Below are 21,124 nucleotides of genomic sequence, written 5' to 3'. Positions count from 1 at the left end.
ATCAGCAAGGGAGATGAGGCTGAGTACAGGGCTACGGTGGGAAACCTTGTCACATGGTGTGAGCAGAATCATCTGCAGCTTAATGTGAAAAAGACTAAGGAGCTGGTGGTGGACCTGAGGAGGGCTAAGGCACCGGTGACCCCTGTTTCCATCCAAGGGGTCAGTGTGGACATGGTGGAGGATTACAAATACCTGGGGATACGAGTGGACAATAAACTGGACTGGTCAAAGAACACTGAGGCTGTCTACAAGAAGGGTCAGAGCTGTCTCTATTTCCCGAGGAGACTGAGGTCTTTTAACATCTGCCGGATGATGCTGAGGATGTTCTACTAGTCTGTGGTGGCCAGTGCTATCATGTTTACTGTTGTATGCTGGGGCAGCAGGCTGAGGGTAGCAGACACCAACAGAATCAACAAACTCATTCGTAAGGCCAGTTATGTTGTGGGGGGTGGAACTGGACTCTCTGACGGTGGTGTCTGAAAAGAGGATGCTGTCCAAGTTGCATGCCATCTTGGACAATGTCTTCCATCCACTCCATAATGTACTGGTTAGGCACAGGAGTACATTCAGCCAGAGACTCATTCCACCGAGATGTAACACTGAACATCATAGGAAGTCATTCCTGCCTGTGGCCATCAAACTTTACAACTCCTCCCTCGGAGTGTCAGACACCCTGAGCCAATAGGCGGGTCCTGGAATTATTTTTTCCACTTGGCATGACTAACTTATTATTATTTAATTATTTATGGTTTTATATTGCAATATTTCTTCACTATTCTCGGTGGTGTGGCTGTAACAAAACATTGTTTCCCTCGGGATCAATAAAGTATTTTTTAATACCAAGACCTTCAGACTGGTCCGAGATCGGTTCTATTGGCCCTGAATGAAGCCTGAGGTTGAAGAGTAATGTAAGTCCTGCATTTGATCTTTTTGGAGGAAGCAGAAGTTGGCTGATGACTGGGTGTCTACGCTTTGCATAGTGGTGAGCCAGATGCCAAATGTGCTAGTTTGGGGTAGGGAACAGGTGTAGGGAGGGAAAAGGGGATGGGGAATGGTGAAGGAGAGTGGAGGACATTACCATAAGTTTGAGAGATCGATGTTCATGACAGCAGGTTGGAGGCTATCCAGACGGAATATAAGATATTGTTCCTCCAACCTGAGTGTGGTGTCAGTGCGACTAGAGGAAGCCATGGATTGACATATCAGAATGGGAATGGGAAGTGGAATTAAATGGGTGGCCACTGGGAGATCCCGCTTCTTCTGGCAGGTGGAGCATAAATGCTCAGTGAAACGGGCTCCGAATCTACATCAGGTCTCATCGATGTGAAGGAGGCCCCATCTGAAGCACCAGATACAGTATATGACCCCAACAGACTCACAGGTGAAGTGTCACCTCACCCGGAAAGACTATTTGGGGCCTTGAATAGTAGTGAGGGAACAGGAGTACTGGCAGGTGAATCACTTGTTTCATTTGCAAGGATAAGTGACAAGAGGAAGATCAGTGGTGAGGAATGAATGGACAAGGGAGTTGCGTAGGGACCAATCCCTGTGGAAAGCAGAAAATGGGCAGAGGGAGGGAAAGATGTACTTGGTGGTGGGATCCTGTTGGAGATGACGGAAGTTCCAGAGAATTATGTGCTGGACACGGAGGCTGGTGGGATGGTAGGAGAGGACAAGAAGGACCCTATCCCTGCTAGGGTGGAAATGAGGAAGGGGTAAGATGGGCTGGAAAATGGCAGATGGAATTTGATGCAGACAAGTGTGAGGTATTGCACTTCCATTGGACCATCCAGGGTAGGTCTTACACAGTGAACGGTCGGGCACTGAGGAGTGTGGTAGAACAAAGGGATCTGGGAATATAGGTCCATAATTCATTGAAAGTGGAGTCACAGGTAGATAGGGTCATAAAGACAGTTTTTGGCACTTTGGCCTTCACAAATCAAAGTGCTGAGTACTGGAGATGGGGTGCTATGTTGAAGTTGTACAAGACGTTGGTGCGGACTAATTTGGAGTAACGCGTGGAGTTTTGGTCACCTACCTACAGGAAAGATGTAAACAAGGTTGAGAGAGTGCAGAGGAAATTTACACTCTGAGAGACCTGAGTTATATGGAAAGATTGATCAGGTTAGGATTATATTCCCTGGAATATAGAATATTGAGAGGAGATTTGACAGAGGCACACACAATTATCAGGGGTAGAGACAGGGTAAATTCCACTGATGTTGGGTGGGACTACAATCAAGAGTTCACAGGTTAAGGGTGAAAGGTGAAAAGTTCAAGGGGAACATGAAAGTCGTGAGAGCATGGAAGACGCTGTCAGCACAAGTGGAGCTTGCAAGCTCGATTTCGATGTTGAAGAGAAGTTTGGATCGGTACATGGACAGTAGGGGTAAGGAGGGCTGTGGTCCTGGTACAGGTCAATGGGTGTTTAAATGGTTTGGCATGGACTAGATGGGCCGACAGGCCTGTTACTATGTTGTATTTTTCTATGACACTCCCTCCCCAGGGTCACTTCTCCCAAAACCCCCTCTGCAATCAGGTCAGAGTTGACTCCAGAACGACTCCAGATATTCTGTGTCACCACTTCATATCTCAACCTGTCAATCATGTAGGACAATTGCATTCTGGGTACCACAGGAATCCAGAGACTCTGTGGGGATGGGTGGGGGGTGGGGGTGGGAGGAGTTCCCTTTGTCAACATGAGTCACTTGGTATTTATGCTGAAGTTCAAATTAGACAATAACAGGTACCTGGGTATTTTTTCCTCGACCAGAACATCAATATAATAGCATATACTGTAGAAAACACCAGTCCCACCATCGATGTAATGGCAACTCCTACATCCTCTGGTCTGAGGCCTGCAGTTAAAAACAGTTGAATAACTGTATCTGTAACCAAATCAAGGTGATAAGAGGAGAGAATGCTGCCTCTTGAACAGAAGGCTGATGCCCACATGAACTGAAAAACTCAGCTAATTTCCTGTGAAGAGGGACAGCAGTGACCTTCTCCAATTTCACACACCTTTCATCACACTCTGTTCAAGAGCAGATCTCTGCCAATGATCTCGTGCAGTCAGTGTGGGAGGGGATGTGGAACGTGGTTTATACTGAGCAAGGCTGAACAAAAAGCAGTGTGACAGAAACCGACAAGCTGATGAGTGATGCTGGTTTCATATTTCCTCATGATACAGAGGGACGTCACTGACACTTTGTCAGTTCTCAGAGCAAATCCCATCAACCCCATTGCCAACCACCCCCCTATTTCCCTGCAACCTATTTCCTGTCCGTGCTTCACCTGCTACTTGCTGAGGATTCCCAGCAGATCCAGTTTTTAATTCCAGGAGCAGGTGATTTAGTCTCTCGATCTGTTCATGGCTGACAAATGACCCAGCTCCACACGGCCAGTGTTACGGAGGCTCTGTGGGGACGGGGATTGAGACCAGAACCCCCGGGATCTAGATACAGATCTAGGAAATCTACACCACACTCACTCAAATGGCAAAACTAAAACAGAGAGAATCAGCAGAGTCACGGGAAGGAATGGAGGGAGGGGGAAAGAAAATCAGCACTGGCAGAATAAATGGTTGTTGTCGGGGTGTTTGGGAGCCCTGAGGGATGAAGGTCAGTAATTAATAGCTGCAGGTGTCCCAGTTCAGAGCTGCCATAGTGAATCCAATTGTTACAGGGGTGGCCAGAAACACATGGTGCAGTTACCGCGCTGCTCCACTAGAGGGAAGTGTTGCACAGGGAATGACATCACGTGTCCCTGACATGGAAATGATGGGGCATGAGGTTGACCGGCACCCACACTGCCCAGTTACATTTGTACTGTGTGTGTTACTCCTTTTTCCCTCCAGGAAATGGGATTCCTAGTTGTAAAACACTGGAGCATACCAATGTTCTGTAATGAAATTTCCTGCCCCAAATTTCCCATTCCCAGATGCCCTCAAGCGGCAGCAGGACTCTCTATCTCCCAGTGACCTTTTATTCAGACCATAAGATATAGGAGCAGAATTAGGCATTTGGTCCATCGAGTCTGCTCTGCCATTTCATCATGGCTGATCAAATTAAATACGAGTATACTATGCATTAAGACTTTGCTCCCTGCGGCAAAGAATTCCACAGATTCCACAGGCACTCTCTGGCTAAAGAAATTCCACCTCATTTCTATACAGAATCAGAATCTGGTTTAGTATCACCGACATGTGATGTGAAATTTGTTTATTTATTATTATGTTTTATTTTATTTATATTTTTCTCTCTGTGAGATTATGTATTGCATTGAACTGCTGCAGCTAAGTTAACAAATTCATGTCATCTGCCAATGATAATAAACCTGATTCTGATTCTATACTAATCCTCTTGAAATAAATGCTAACATTGCATTTGCCTTCCTCACCACAGACTCAACCTGCAAATTAACCTTCAGGGAATACTGCACAAGGACTCTCAAGCCCCATTGCACCTCATTGTTTTGTATTTTCTCTCCATTTAGAAAATAGTAAACCCTTTCACTTTCTCAAGCAAAGCGCATGACCACACACTTCTTGACACTGTATTCCATCTGCCATTTTTTTGTACATTCTCCTAATCTGTCTGTCCTTCTGTAGCCTCTTTACTTCCTCAAAACGGCCTGTCAATCCATCTATCTTTATATCATCTGCAAACTTTGCAACAAAGCCTTCAATTCCATCATCCAAATTATTGTCAGGACAATAGTCGCAAAATAAATCAATCTTTTGATTTCTGTCTTTATCTGTGGTCTTACTAACATCTGCCTCCACAACCTCTCCACTGACTGTTCTGGCACTCTGGTTCCCATCTCCCTGCAACTCCAGTTTAAATCCCACCATGAAGCATTAACAAACCCTCCCTCTCCAGTTCAGGTACTAGCCGTACCTTCTGTATTGGTCTCACCAAAATGGTATACCTGTTCTTGAAGGGGATGGTCACAGGGCTACTCTACACTGCTTCCTTAACCTCTTTCCCCTTTCTGACTGTCACCCATTTTCCTGTGTCCTGCATCTTGGGTGTAACTACCACTTGATATGTCCTATCACCTCCTCAGCCTCATGAATAACCTGGAATTCATCCAGTTCCAGCTCCAATTCCTTAATGCTCTTTGTTAGAAGCTGCAGCTGGATGCACTTCCCACAGGTGTAGTTGTCAGAGGCACTGGAGGTCTCCCAGCCTTCCCACATCACACAAGAGGAGCATTTCACTATCCTGCCTGGCATCTCTACTGTTCTAACTGGGCATATATAAAGAAGAGAAGGAAAATAAATTTAAGCTTTTCTTTCCATTGCTTTCTCTGAGTGAAGCCTCTCTTTGATGAAGCCTCGAAGAGCTGAAGTCTCAAGATCACCACTCTGACGATGTCCACTGAGACGATGGACACTGTGCTTGTCCCTGCCTTCCTTTAACTTTCTCTCGCTAATCAATCCCAACACTGACTGATGACTGGTCACCAAACCATGACCTGTTCCTGCCTTTTATCTTTGAGAAATGAGAAAGATTTATGTCCCCTCCTGATGTCTGGATTGGCTGCTGGTCAAAGCTCTTTTTCTTGTAAATATGACTACTTGTAAAATTTAACTATTTCACCCTTTAACTGTCTCAGATTCATTCAGCACAACCCTAGTATCTGCAAATTCTGCTCAGTAAGCATACACCATAACCCTTAAAGACCAATTTCCCCTTCCTGTGATTTGGGACACAAAATTCCTCTCTGTCTCCAAGACCTATTAAGGACTTGTCAGAATCCTGATGCCCACATGAATTTGTCTGGCTGTAGAGTGGCATTTATCCCTGGTTTTGCTTATTCCCATCTATTAATCACTGTTGATCAAAAAGCTGTTCCCACTTCTCCTTTCTTCATTGGGAAATGTGGTCATGGAAGCTGTCACCCGTCCGTCAATCTGAGACAAGTTGTAATTCAAACACAAATCCTTGCAGGACACCATTAGTCACATTCTCCCAACATGAGCCACGGAATCTTCTGCAAATTATCCCCACACTCTGCCTTGTCCCATTGAGGCAACTGTCTGCTCAGGTCAACATTTTGCCTTCAGTTCCATGAGCATCAGTGAAACGCCATTAAAGTCTAAACCTCCAGCAGATCCCCCTGTGGGAAAGGACTTCAGCTGTGGGACTGAGGACTTCAGGTGCTGGTGGTCCTGGTAAAGCAGTTCACATCCTGACTGAGATACTCACTTCATTCTAAACAAACACCAGAGAACTGAGTTAATCATTTACATGAAAATACAGAATAATATTTTAGCACGTACCTTTAAACGCCATCCAGCAAATTGGAGCAATGACGATGACAATGAGAAAACCAACAACATAGGCAGATGTCCATCTTCTAAATGTACCAACGTCTTTGGATAAATGAAAACTAATCAGTTTCAAAGCCGTAGTTTCAGATCTACACAAATTATTTAACATAAGCATTGACTTAAAATGTGTTCTTGGTAATGAAGATGGACCCTGAGTCAGTCAGGCTTCTTAAACACAGGGAAACCCAACCAATTCAGAAATGTAGCAGAAATCCGAACACCGGACTGAAGAAAGTCCAGGGATCTCTCTCACACTGGCAGCAAGCAGAAAATCCAGGAAACAACAGATAAACACAAACAAACACATATTTGATAACTTCTGTACTCCCTTATCGAGTGTTTGCACATGCAGAATTGTCAGATACACTGCAGTCTCCCTGTATACATATCCAGCAGATGAGGTAACAATCCACTGCAAATCAGCTTTGTATTATTCTAGAGATGGTGAAGGTTTCAGGTGATGTGGTCTTGCCTGTGGTGACAATACCCAGCCCCAGCTACAGCACTGAAGTTCCACTGTGAAGCCTGTTCTGTTGCTGAGGACTGAACCATCACCACACCCAGATGCTCAAGGCTTCAAACAGTGTTCTGGTCCAAGAAAAAACTGAACTCAATGTGAGTGCAGACTAAACTGTCCAAATGCTGGGACATTTAACATGGATAATGACAGTGGTTGTCCAGGAAGTCCATCGGTAACCAGTGATACATGTCTGAGGGATTGTTCACCATAAGATCCAAGGGACACTTTTCCTTCACCCAGATTTTTTAATTTATTCACTCTGATGGGTTCAGTAATTATTTTTTAGAAGCCTACAAGACCATAAGACATAGGAGAAGAATTAGGCTATTTGGCCCATCATGTCTACTCCACCATTCAATCATGGCTAATTCTTTTTTACCTCTCCTCAGTCCCACTCCCTGTGACCTTTAATGCCTTGGCCAATCAGCAACCTATCAATTTCTGCCTCTAATACAACCAATGACCTGGCCTCCATAGCTGCCTGTGTTAACAAATTCCACAAATTGACCATCTTCTGGCCAAAGAAATTTCTCCACATTTCTGTTTCAAATGGATGTCCCTCTATCCTGGAGTTGTGCCCTCTTGTTCTAGACACCCCCACCATGGGAAACATCCTTTCCACATCTACTCTGTCTAGGAATTTCAAAATTCAAAATCCTTCTAAATTCCAGTGATTACAGGCCCAGAGCCATCAAACGTTCCTCATATGATAACCCTTTCATTCCCAGAATCCTCCTTGTGAACTTCCTCTGATCCCTCTCAAATGCCAGCACATCTTTTCTTAGAGGAGGAGCTCAAAACTGTTCACAATACTCAAGGTGAGGCCTCAGCAGTGCCTCATAAAGCCTCATCAACAAATCCCTTCTCTTATATTTTAGACCTCCTGAAATGAGTGTTAACATTGCACTTGTCTTCCTCACTACTGTTTCAACCTGCAAGATAAACTTCAGGGTGTTCTGCACAAGGATTCCCAAGTGCCTTTGCATCTCAGATTTTTCGATTATCCCCCTGTTCAGAAAATAGTCTTCACATTTATTTCTACCACCAAAGTGCATGACCATGCATTTTCCAACATTGTATTTCATTTGCCACTCTCTTGCCACTCTTCTCCTCATCTGTCTAAGTCCTTCTGCATCCTCCCTTTTTCCTCAACACTACCAGTCCCTCCACCAATCTTTACTTCATCTGCAAATTCGGCAGCAAAGCCATCTATTCCAGGCTTTCTCAACCGGGTTCAGTGAGAGTTTGTGATTGAAAATAAACTTTGTTTATTTGAACTCCATGCAACGTGTGATGCTAGCACTCACAGTGGTTGGCCGTGACTGAGCAGACCCGTTAGCAATCTCATTAGAGGTCTCTCAGCCCAGTATGGCAGTGCAGAGTAGGGCCGTGTTTATTTGGCCATTGACAGATGTTGAGAACTGTATTGCATGGAGGGATGGACAGTAGGCTGATAAATGGTGAGTACTATATTACACGGAGGGGAGGGTGGTAGGCTGATAATTGATGAGTGCTGTACTGTACAGAGGGGAAGACAGTAGGCTGATAATTGGTGAACGCTGTATTGCACGGAGTAGAGGGTGGTTGTCTGATAATTGGTGAGTGCTGTACTGTACGGAGGGGAGGACAGTAGGTTGAAGTTTGTTTTCAGAACATTGAATGGACTCCCCCATTTTTATATTTTCTAACCCCCGTGTTTTACAGACATGTCTGATGTTCCAATGTGGTGATTTTTGAATTACAGTCTTTTGAGTCATTTCACTGCAGTAGTGCAACAATGGACACAAACAGTCTGTCTCTACAATGAAAGTTATTTATCAATGGGTTTTTCATGGACTGGTGATCCAAGTTGTCCTATTCCATTGAGCCCAGTCTGTGACAAACAACTTACTGCGTCCTTCCTGCGTCTCCTCTTCTCTTCAGCAGTCGCTCTTCTGGATTCCTGAAAATTCCTGTCTACACCGTGGATCAGTGTTCTCCAGCGGTCTCTGTCACAAGCCAGCTGCTGCCACTCATTCACCTCGATATCTGTCTGAGAGAGCTGCTACTTAAGTTGGTCTTTGTGCCTCTTGTGCAGGACATGGTGATCTCTCTTTCCCTGAGAGAGTTCTCTGTAGAGTACAGCTTTCGGTAACCTGGAGTTGTCCATGTGAGACGTGTCCTGGCCAGCAGAGCTGCCTGAGCAGCAAAGTGGCTTCAATGCTTGGACGTTGAGCTTCTCAAGGGCACCATTCTTAGAGACACGATCTGGTCAGCTAATACCCACGATGGAGCAGAGGCAGCACTGATGGAAGTACTTGAGCAACTGGATTTGCTTGCGGTACAAGACCCAGGCTTCGGAGCCGTATAGCAGTGTTGTGATGACGGCAGCCCTGTACACCTGGGTTTTTGTGGACAGACTCAACTGGTGTTCTTCCACATGTATCTGGAGGCATCTGAAGGCACTGCTACCTCTGGCAAGTCGATTGTCAACGTCCCTTACTACCGTAGCGTCATTGGATCTGACACTGCTCAGGTAGGTGAACATGGTGAGAGGGTGGTCGTCAGTGATGATCCGAGATGGGTTGTAAACTCCACGAGGGGGCTTCTGATGGAGGATCATTGTTTTTTTCAGACTGGCTGTTAACCCCAAAGCCGTTGCAGCCTTGGTGAACTGAGTGACTGCAGCCTGTAGCATGTCCTCTGTGTGCGTGAGACGAGCACAGTTGTCCATAAATAGTAGCTTGAGAATGGGCTCCAACATGGATTTTGTTCGGGTGAGAAGGCGACCACTCTCAAACAGTTCGATAAGTCAACATGTTGATGACATGTCACATGATGCTGAAGCTGTTTTGTGTGATAAAGTGAAAAACAACAGCTTCTCTATCCAGGGTGATGAGTCAACAGATTTGACCAATAGATGTCATGCTGTAACATTTGTAAAATTGTGAGTCGGGCAATTCAGGGTAACCCCGTAGATAATGTATAGCCATCCCATGACCAGTTACTGCAACATGCCATAGGACCATGTACTGTCATTGAGCTTAAGATATCAGGTGTCGCTGTCCGTTGTCTGTTGGACACAGGTAGTCAGGTGAGCACTGTGACTGAGCAGTTCCTTCGAGAACACTTGAATGGAGAGGATGAGGAAATGTTGTCCACTGCCGGCTGGCTTAGGTTAACAGCCACTAACAGTCTTGATATTCCTTACCTTGGGCATCTAGAGCTGGAGGTTCAAGTGATGGGTATGAAAATACCCAATTGTGGCTTTCTAGTCGTCAGGGATCCTGTTAACACTGAACAACCTGTCCCATGCATTGTAGGCATGAACATTATAAGCCAATGTAGACAACTTTTCAACACAGGATTTGACACAACTCTAGAAGGAAAGTTGGATTCTGACTGGAGAGATGATTTCCAGAAAGTGCAGATGTGAACTACTGAAAAGAAAGCCGTCGTCCGAGTATCAGGAAAAGATACTGAGCACATACCTGCTGAAACTGTAGTTACCATTGTGGCTAGGAAGGCCACTGGAGATGTTGGTTGTGACCATAAGATGTTATGTGAGCCACTTAACACCACCACCCCCCCCCCCCACTGGGTTGTCTAGTAGTTATTCCCATGCTCGTTGACTCTCGTAGTCGTACAGTACCAGTACAGGTTTTAAACCTCTCTCAAGAGGATGTATGGCTCTCACAAAGACCCGACTGGGTATACTGTCAAAGTTAGAGTGTGTAGATAGTGATCAGCAATGTGCTGTAAGATTTCAGCGGATCTCAGCTGGCATTGAACAAGTGACTGTTGGTGTAAAGGAGGAGGGTAGTAACCACAAGTTAAAGTCGATTCTAGACAAGCTTGACATTGATGGTGGTGAAGAACAACAAGCACAGCTAAGAACATGACTGGTTAAACACCTGGCAATCTTTGCAGTCGAAGATGAAGACCTTGGGTACACTGACAAGGTCAAGTATTGTCTGCTAAATAAGATGCCTCACCTTAAGATCCGTCCCCCAATGAAATCATTCCTTGCTTCTCGGCCACTCAGTTGTTGCTGTAGATTTCACTGTGTTTGAACCGACAGCTGATGGGCATGAGAATGTTTTAGGAGTCACAGACATTGTTACAAAGTTCACCCAAGCTTTCCCAACTCGGGATCAAAAGGTGGATACCACAGCAAAGGTGCTCTCGAGCGAATGGTTTATGAAGTACGGTGTTCCTGAGAGGTTGCATTCTGACCAGGGCCGTGACTTCGAAACTGAGGTCATAGCTGAGCTCTGCAAACTGTACGGAGTAAAGAAAAGCTGTACTACACCCCATCGTCCTACTGGCAACACTCAGTGTGAGCGTTTCAACAGGACGATGTGTGATTTGTTGTGTACGTTGTCTCCAGAAAAGAAACGCAGGTGGCCAGAGCATCTACCTGAGTTAGTGTATGTGTATAATGTGACACCTCACGCCACCACCGGATATTCCCCTTATTACCGACCGTTCGGTGTTGATCACCACTTGCCAGTGGATGCCCTGCTGGGGTGAGAACAGTCTGTGGAAAGGAAATATGACTGGTTAGCCATACACCAGAAACAACTGAGTGATGCTCATGCCAGAGTGAGGGAATACTCTGACGAGAAGGCAGCAGAATGCATTGCTTTTCTGGAGGATAAAATTCATTGTCCCAAGATTGACGTAAAGGCACTGGTTTACCTCAGGAACAGGACATTAGGCCATAATAAGGTCCAGGATGCTTGGAAATCAACTGTTTGTGAGGTGGTAGAGGTACTAGACAACACATATACTGTGGAACCTTTGAAGGAAGAGCCTATCAGGAGGGTGAACAGGCCCTGTGCGAACCTTCCCACCCCAGCTCCTCAAAGGAGACTATAAACTCATGTCCCTGGGACATGAATCAGATTCTGAGGATTTAGAGAATGATGTGATATTGGTAAAAGATGTATCAGAACAGGGTGTACAGAACAACACACACAAAATGCTGGTGGAACACAGCAGGCCAGGCAGCATCTATAGGAGAAGCACTGTCAACGTTTCGGGCCGAGACCCTTCGTCAGGGTGTACAGAATCTTGACTCCAGCCTTGACAGCTTATCTTCTGGAACTGTAAGAATGTCTGGAACTGAGACTGTAGCGCCTGTGACTGATGATACAGGGTCAGATGTTGGTGGCCCTCCTGTTGTAGTACCCCACAGGAGTAAAAGAGTAAATGCTGGACAGCACTCTAACCCACATCACGAACCAAGGTCAGTCCGAGATGTGGCCTCCATAAGTCCTGCAGCAGTGTCACAGATACTGGCCGGTCGAGGTTCAGTTCCATTCAGAGAAGCAGTTAAAGAGGTTAAAAATACCTTTGCAGTGAGCGAGTAATCGAGGATGCTTACCTGTTTGCAGGGGAGAATGTAACCAGGTGACTGTTGAGTATTTTTTTTATTGTTAAAAGTGTATTTGTGCATTCACCATGGTAACACTAAAATAGCTGCCTGTGCCTTTAAGAGAAAACAGTGACGTCATTATGCACATGTGGAGTTGAAAGAAGAGTTACAATGTTCTGCAAAGACAAATATCAAGTGGTGGGAGCTGCTTTTCCCAGATTTTCGTGAGTAAGGTATCGGCACAGGATGGCGTGTTTGTGTGAAGTTCCTTATCAGCTGAGTAGCATGAGCGAGGAGAATTCGTTTCAGGGTCCAGCCTGTAGGTGTTTGGAATTTAAGCACCTGTGTGTCAAAGTGAGTAAGATGAGCTGTAGTTATTGATATTTTGGATGTTGTGTACAAGGTACAGCATTGGTGGGATGCTAATATTGTTTGTCTTGTTTTTTTTAGAATTTCTAATACCAATACCTAACTAGTTGACACACAAGGGTGTGGACCGAAGTTAAGCTGAAATTGTAACAGCAGGAACTGTGCATTTTTTAAAATTCATTTTGTTGTTTTTATTTTGATACACTCTTTCTACATTAAAATATCTGAAACAGATGAAGGAATTAAAGACCCGAAAAGGTATTTGTTGTCCTGAGTGAGTATTTTTCCCAGGTTACAAAATAAATCACTCTTGGGTTCCTGTTGACCTACATTCCACCTCGTTTGTTTTCGTCCGCCATGATGCACACCAACATCCCCTTAGGCCCCCTTACGATGGTCCATTCTGCATTTTGGAATGGAGGGAAAAGACTTTCATCATAGATAAGAGGGGTAAACCTGAACATATTTCAGAAGATCGCCTTAACCCAGCCCACCGAGATTTGGAGTATTCCACTGCCATGCCCCTGCCATCACCTCTGGACGAGCACAGGACCCGAGCCGGGCTGCTGATCCGAGCTTCAGACAGGCTCACAATGCTGGTTTTAGTTAATTCCAGAGGGGCCGGTGTAGGGTAATGTGATTGGCAGAAATGTACATAATTCAGAACCATCCACATTCAGTTGGGGTTTCACTTTAAGAGGCTGGTCTGACCAGATGACATTATTATGTAAAGAGTTTTAGCACGTTTTTGTGTGTTGGTTTGGGAGTTCAATAAAATGTGTTACAGGTTTCATTAAACATAAAATGCCTCACTTCATTTTATTTGTGAAAACCTACATTAATCCCTCATCTGAGTGCCTGCTGTGGTGGAGCCTCCATCTGCACTCCCTCAAATGAGAGATGCAAGTGTGGGTGTGTCCTCAGTGAAAAATGGCTTTAAACGCCCATCGTCAGATCTGGCTGCACCCTATTCAGCATCATCAGGTCCTGCTCTCCTTCACCAATTGTTTATTCAAAGACTATGCAGAAATGCAAAGAGAACCCTTAATTCACCACTGTTTCCACAATTCACCATGCTGAAATATTCTAACAATGTGCACTGAACCCATGAATGGCTGGGATTCAGACTGTGCACCTGCCCCTGTAGTTTCCCTATTTCCCTTTGCCCACTGGACCAACCCTCCCAAATGTCCCTCGATGCCCTGGTGTTGAAATTGCATTGAGTCTGGATTCTGTCCATTTCTTTTTCATGCTCAACCCTCCTTCTGTTAGATCCTGTTCATCACCAACCTCCTCTCCTGGTTCCAATGTTAATGCCATTGCTAATAGTTCCCTCTCCTCAGGTATTGTTCCTCACCCTTTCACATCTCCCATCACCAGCTCTGTGCACAAAACAAAAGGCAAGACCCCACTTTCCATACCACATGGAAGGAGGCCATTCAGCCCATCTATGCCAGCTCACTCAGCTCTCCATTCCTGATTACTTCTCCTCGAAACCATTTCTCTCCACATCCACATCAAGTCTACCACACTTGTGCTACTGCAATTGACAGAAACCAGGTAACCTAGCAACCCATCTTTCTGGGATCTGTGCCCATGAACATTGAGAGTTGTCAGTTCCTCTCCATGCCTTTAGTCTTCTGTTTACTGTTTGTTCCTTTGCCTAGTTTGCCCTCTCCAAAAGCACTGCTGTAAACATTTCCAGACTGAATTCCATTTCCTTGTTTGTGTATTCAAGGAGACCGATGATATCTTCCTGTGACCCAGAGCTTTCTTCTTCACTGTCAACCAAACTGCTGATATTGTGATCAACAGGAAACTTCCTGATCGTGTTCCTCAATTCAAGTTCAAATCATTGACATGAACCTCAAACAACAAGGGACCTGTTACTGATCCCTGCTTAACTCACCACACATGGCCCTCCAGACTCTGAAACTCCCGTTGATCCTCACTGTTTGCTTCCTCCCTCTCAACCAATTTTTATTCCAACACCATCTTTTCTTGGATCCCATGGACAATTTAGTTTCTTGAGTACGCCATGAGGAACTTTAACAAAACTTTGCTAAAATCCATGTCATGAGGAGGGGCTTTACCACTCTCTCACCTCCCCTTCATCAGGATTAATGAGCAACTTTCAAGTTATTGTCATTCAACCGTATACATGTATACCATCAAATGAGACCACTTTCCTCTGGATTAATGTTCACAACGCAGTACATGTAACTCACGTGCATAACACAAAGTAACATCACCACAAATAAATTAACCAATAACAAGGTGCATATATTATCATGGGGGATGGGGGTGGGGGTTAGCCACAATCTCCTCAAGGACTGGAGATGCTGCTCTGCTTTCTTAACCAAAGAGGTGGTGATGAGGGACAATGTGAGATCATCTGTTATGTGCACTCTCAGAAACTTGGTGCATTTAACTCTCTCCATGGAGGAGCCACGTGTGTGCAGTGAGGAGTGGTCCCTCACTCCTCACCTCTACATCACGAGTCACAGCACCTTTGACAACATAATGCGTGTAACACAATTGAATTGAGACATTTTACCCTCAAGTACCATCTCTCTCCAGGTCAGAGGTGACTCTGGAATCGTTCCAGCAGTGGTGTCACTGTGAAACACCACTCCACAACTGGGCAAAAATGCAGGGTTATTTCATCCCTCATGTATCAGGGACATGGGGGGGGCGGGGTGATTTTTCTCTTAAAATTAACTGCAATTTCCTGGGAGAGATGCCTGAAGTTTAAACACAAGTGTAGGCAATAACACTTACCCATATACCAAATAATCACAAATGAAATAAAAGCAACTGGAAGCAACACCATCGTTGTGATTGACGCAGCAAATGTGACAGTGTCCTTGCTGTTAAAACCTGCAATTACAAATACATTCAAATCAGCAAACATGCAACAATACACCAGAAAAATGTGCAGGAGAGCTGCCAATTGTTGCCACAACCAATTTGTTCCCCTTATCTCCTGCAGGGAAGAGATGTGCTCATCACTGCCCAGTCTTGTCAACCTTGACTTCTGGTCTGCACCGACTGACTCTACCTGCTGTGCTGGGTGAACAAGCCACTGATTTGTTACACTGGCCAAGAACAGACTGACTCACTCTCTCTTCCTCAGTCAGTATTTCCCTGTTACCTGCTGCCAATACACTGCACTGGGTGCTTCTTCTGGTGTTGAGATGGCCAAACCTTGATGAGTTCACTATGGGAAGCCCCTGCCCCTCCTCCATCCCTTCCACTCATCGACACTTTCCTGGCCAATTGGATTAATTTGTCAGCCATTTGCCCTATCCACCTATTACTTTCCAACTTCTCACTTCACCCCTCCCCCACCCACCGACCTCCCCCTCCACATGGCTTCACCTATCACCTTGTACTCTTTCCCCTCCTCCCACATTCCTATTCTGGCTCTTTCCCCTTTCTTTCCGGTCCTGATGAAGGGTAGCCCGAAACATCAACTCTTTATTCCTTTCCATAGATATTGCCAGACCTGCTGAGCTACTTCAGCAATTTGTGTGTGTTTCTCTGGATTTCCAGTATCTGCAGAATCTCTTGTGTTAAGGACAACAATCTATTGTTCTTTTGCAAGAAGATAATAAACACATGAAAATAAGAGGGGAGTCGGTCACTCAGCTCCTTAAACCTGCCCCACCATTCAATACAATTGGAGCTGATCTGCCCCAGGCCCCATCTCCTCTCCTGTCCCAGTCCCACACAATCCTGAATTCCACAATCTGTCAAATATTTATCCATCTCTTCTTTAAATACTTGTCAGCTGCTTGTGGTGGGAAAAGCCACTCATCCCAGGAATTACCCTGATGGACCACTTTTAGACAGCCTGTAGTCAGTGCAATTGTTCTTAAACAAGGGGACCAGAACTGTGCACAGTACAAAGTGGACTCCCCAACACTCTGCACAACTGTAACAAGACTTACCCATCTCTAAACTCCAAATCCCTCGCAAGTAAGGCTTATATGTCTCTCCTGTTCCTAATTTCTTGCTGCACCAGATCTTTTGTGATTCCCTTACAAGAACATCTTGATCCCTCTGCAGTTCACTCATTTACAAATCCTCTCCATTTACATAACAGTCAGATTCCTCTTACTCAAGGGTTCCACCTCACACTTTCCTGTATTAAATCACATTTTCCATGTGCTGAGTTATCACCCAATCATTCAATCTATCGATATCCTATAGTACAGTCCGAATTTCGTCATTGGAACTTGCTTTTCCTCCAGTTTTGATGAATTTCAATATCCATTCATGATATTAATAATTAAAATAATCAATAATTAGAAACTGCTCCCCCACAGGGATCAGATCACTGGCGCATTTAGATATTCACTATTTATCAGCTCTGAGTTTTCTTCTCCACTCCCCACATTTTATTGTTTTTCCTTCTTTATGGTTGCTCAGTTAGGAACAGTAGAGATGCCAGGCAGGATAGTGGAATGCTCCTCTTGTGGGATGTGGGAAGTCAGGGAGACCTCCAGTGTCCCTGACAACTACACCTGTGAGAAATGCTTCCAGCTACAGCTTCTCACATTCTGTGTTAAGGATTTGGAGCTGGAACTGGAAGAACTCCGGATCATTCGGGAGGCTGAGGGGTTGATAGATAGGACATATCGAGAAGTAGTTACACCCAAGGTGGAGAACGCGGGAAATTGGGTGACAGTCAGGACAGAGAAAGGGATTAAACAGCCATTGCAGAGTACCACTGTGGCCATCCCCATCAACAACAGGTACACCACTTGGATACTGTTGTGGGGGATGACCCAGCAGAGGAAAGTCACAGCGGTCAGGTCTCTGGCACTGAGTCTGGCTCTGTAACTCAGGAGGGAAGGAGGGAGAAGGGGTGAGCTGTGGTGGTAGGAGATTCATTTGTTAGGGAACAGAAAGGAGGTTCTGTGGACAAGAATGAGATTCCCAGATGTTATGCTGCCTCCTGGATGCCTGGGTCCAGGACATCTTGGATTAAGTCCTCAGCATTCTTAGGTGGGAGGGTGAAGAGCCAGAAGTCGTGGTCTGTGTACGTAGGAAGAGTGAAAAGGTTCTGCAAAGTGAGTTCAGGAGTTCGGTGCTAAGTTGAAGGGCAGAATTTCCAGGTTGTGATCTCAGGATTGCTACTCAGGCCACATGTGAGTGAAGCCAGAAACAGGAAGATTATACAGTTTAACACATGGTGAAGGAGTTGGTGTAGGAGGGAGGGCATCAGATTTTTGGAACATTGGGCTCTCTTCCAGGGAAAATGGAACCTGTACAGAAGTCACAATTGCACCTGAACTGAAGGGGGACTAATATCCGAGTGGGAAGGTTTGCGAGTGCTGCACGGGGTTGGGGAGGAGTTGTTAAACTGGGGTTGCATCTGGATGGGAACCAGAGTGTCAGAACAGATAGCGGAGAGGTTGTGGGAACAGACGGGAATCAAAAGGTTGAGCATGGTGCGACTGATGTCCTGAACTGTGTATACTTCAATGTAAGAAGTATCACAGGAAAGGCAGATGAGCTCACAGCATGGATCAACACCTGGGAATATGGTATTGTAGCCATTAGGGAGACTTGGTTGCAGGAGGGGCAGGACTGGCAGCTCAATATTCTGGGGTTCCGTTGTTTTAGACACAACAGAGCAGGAGGGATTAAAGGAGGAGGGGATATTTTACTATTCAAGGATAATATCCTGGCAGTGTTCAGCCAGGCCAGACTGGAGAACTCATCTAGTGAGGCATTATGGTGGAACTGAGGAATAAGAAAAGTGTGAACACGTTAATGGGGCACATTACAGATTATACAACTGTCCGTGGGATTTAGAGGAACAAATTTATGGAGAGATTGCAGAATGTTGCAAGAAATATAAAGTTGTTATAGTTGCTGATTTTAACTTTCAATATATTGACTTGGTCTCCCATAGTGTCAAAGGACCACACTGGAAAGAGTTTGTCAAAGGTGTTCAGGAAATTTTCTTAATCAGTATTAGAAGTCCCAACAAAAGAGTATGTGATACTTGATCTGCTGTTAGGGAATGAGATAGGAAAGGTGACAGAAGTGTGTGTAGGAGAACACTTTGCATCGTGTGATCACAATGTCATTAGTTGTGAAGAAAATCTGCAGAAAGATAGGTCTGGTCTGTGGGTTAAGATTCTAAATTGGAGAAAGGCCAATTCTGATGGTATAGGAGAAGATCTAGTAAATGACGATTAGGACAGGATATTTTCAGGCAAATGTGCACTTGGTACATGGGAGGCCTTCAAACATAATATTTTGAGAATATAATGTTTGCAAGTGCCTGTCTGAATAAAAGGTAAAGACAAGAGGTGTGGGGAACTTTGGTTCTCAAGAGATATTGAGGCCTTGTTTAAGAAAAGAAAGAGGTACATTGCAGGTACAGGCAGGTAAGAACAAATGAGGTGCTCATGGAGTATAAGAAATGAGAGAACAGTTAAGAAAGAAATCAGGAGGGTGAAAAGAAGGCTTGAGGTTGCTTTAGCAGAAAAGGTGAAAGAGAATTCTCAGGGATTCTACAGATATACTAAGAGCAAAATAATTTCAAGTGACAAAATTGGTCCTCTGGAAGATCAGAATGGTAATACATGTGTGGAGCCAAAAGTGATAGAGGAGATCTTAAATGCATATTTTACATCTATATTTACTCAGCAGACAGACACAGAGTCTATAGAAGCAAGGCAAAATGGCATCAACTTCATGGATTCTATACAGACTACAGGTAGCAGCTCGTTGCCTCTCTGAGTGGAAGCCTGTGACCAGTAGAATGCCGAGGGATTGGTGATGGGTCCATTGTTTGTCATCTATGTCATCTATCTAGATGATAATGTGGTTAACTGGATCAGCAAATTTGTGGATGTCAGCAATATTGGGGGTGTAGTGAACAGCAAGGAAGACCATTATGTCTTGCAGCAGGATCAAGACCAGCTGGATAAATGGGCTGAAAAATGGCAGATGCAATTTTGTGTAAGGTATTGCACTTTGGTAGGATCAAGACAGTAAATAGTTGGCCACTGAGGAATTTGGTAGGTGGAAGGGATCTGGGAATACAAGTGGTATCTCAGATTGATGGGGTCATCACATTGGCCTTCATAAATCAAAGTATTGAGTGCAGAAGATGGCATATCATGTTGACGTTGTACAAGACACTGGGGAGGTATAGTTTGGAGTACAGTGTGCAGCTTTGGTCTCTTACATACAGGATAGTTGTAAATAAGGTTGAGAGAGTAGAGAGAAATTTTATAAAGATGTTGCTGGGTCTGGAGGACCTGGGTTAAATGGAAAGATTGAAAAGGTTTGGACTTTATTCCTTGGAGCCTAGAAGACAGAGGAGATTTGATATACGTATGCAAAGTTATGAACAGTTTACTTCAGGTAAATTTCAGGCTTCTTTCATTGAGTTTGGATGGAATTTCTACTAGAGGTCATGGGTTAATGGTGAAAGGAGTAAGGGGAAAATGAGGGGAAATGTCTTCACTCAAAAGGTCGCGAGAGTGTGGAACGAGCTGCCAGCACAGGTGATACATGCAAGCTTGATTTTGGCCTGTAAGAGACGTTTGGAGAGGTACAAATCTAGAAGATTATAAGACTAATAGGAAGGAGCTTAAGAAGGAAATTAGGAGAGCCAGAAGGGGCCATGAGAAGGCTTTGTTGGGCAGGAAAAACAAAAACTCCAAGACATTCTACAAGCATGTGAAAAGCAAGAGGATAAGACATGAAAGAGTAGGACCTATTGAGTATGACAGTGGGAAAGTGTTTATGGAACCGGGGGAAATAGCAGAGGTACTTAATGAATACTTTAATTCAGTATTCACTATGGAAATGGACATTGGTGATTGTAGTGATGACTTGCAACAGACTGAAAATCTTGGGCATGTATATATTAAGAAAGAGGATGTGCTGGAGCTTTTGGAAAGCATCAAGTTGGATAAGTTGCCGGGACTGGATGAGATGCACCCCAGGCTATTATGGGAGGTGAGGGAGGAGATTGCTGAGCCTCTGGTGATGATCTTTGCATCATCAATGGGGATGGGAGAGGTTCCGGAGGATTGGAGGGTTGCAGGTGTTGGTTTTTTATTCAAGAAAGGGAGAAGAGATAGCCCAGGAAATTATAGACCAGTGAGTCTTACCTCAGTGATTGGCAAATTGATGGAGAAGATCCTGAGAGGCAGGATTTATGAACATTTAGAGAGGAATAATATGATTAGGAATCATCAGCATGGCTTTGTCAAGAGCAGGTCATGCCTTACGAGCCTGATTGAATTTTTTGAGGATGTGACTAAACACATTGATGAAGGAAGAGCAGTAGATGTAATGTAAATGGATTTCAGCAAGGCATTTGATAAGGTACCCCATGCAATACTTATTGAGAAAGTAAAGAGGCATGGGATCCAAGGGGACATTGCTTTATGGATCCAGAACTCACTTGCCACAGAAGGCAAAGAGTGGTTGTAGGTCGGTCACCAGAGGTATGCCTCAGGGATCTGTCTGGGACCCATATTCTTCATGATTTTTATGTGAC

At 44.7% G+C, this 21,124-nt stretch overlaps 1 protein-coding gene across 4 annotated transcripts in view; it reads right to left on the bottom strand.

The window, feature by feature from the left end:
• LOC140719069 (uncharacterized) overlaps window positions 1-21,124 on the bottom strand; it is a 165,726-nt gene that overhangs the window by 42,560 nt on the left and 102,042 nt on the right. For 3 of the 4 annotated variants that reach the window (XM_073033453.1, XM_073033449.1, XM_073033460.1), the window contains 3 exons: window positions 15,367-15,465; window positions 6,287-6,379; window positions 2,751-2,858 (listed from right to left, as the gene is read on the bottom strand). In XM_073033453.1, coding sequence (XP_072889554.1) covers window positions 2,751-2,858; window positions 6,287-6,379; window positions 15,367-15,465 — 300 coding nt within the window. Of the gene's footprint in view, window positions 1-2,750; window positions 2,859-6,286; window positions 6,380-12,761; window positions 12,989-15,366; window positions 15,466-21,124 lie in introns of those variants that run through there. The other variant, XM_073033466.1, reaches the window with a different exon arrangement.

The sequence above is a fragment of the Hemitrygon akajei genome, chromosome 2 (assembly GCF_048418815.1).
Source record: "Hemitrygon akajei chromosome 2, sHemAka1.3, whole genome shotgun sequence".
Taxonomy (NCBI): domain Eukaryota; kingdom Metazoa; phylum Chordata; class Chondrichthyes; order Myliobatiformes; family Dasyatidae; genus Hemitrygon; species Hemitrygon akajei.
The sequence above is the reverse complement of the archived record's forward strand: the minus strand, read 5'-3'. Positions and strand labels throughout refer to the sequence as shown.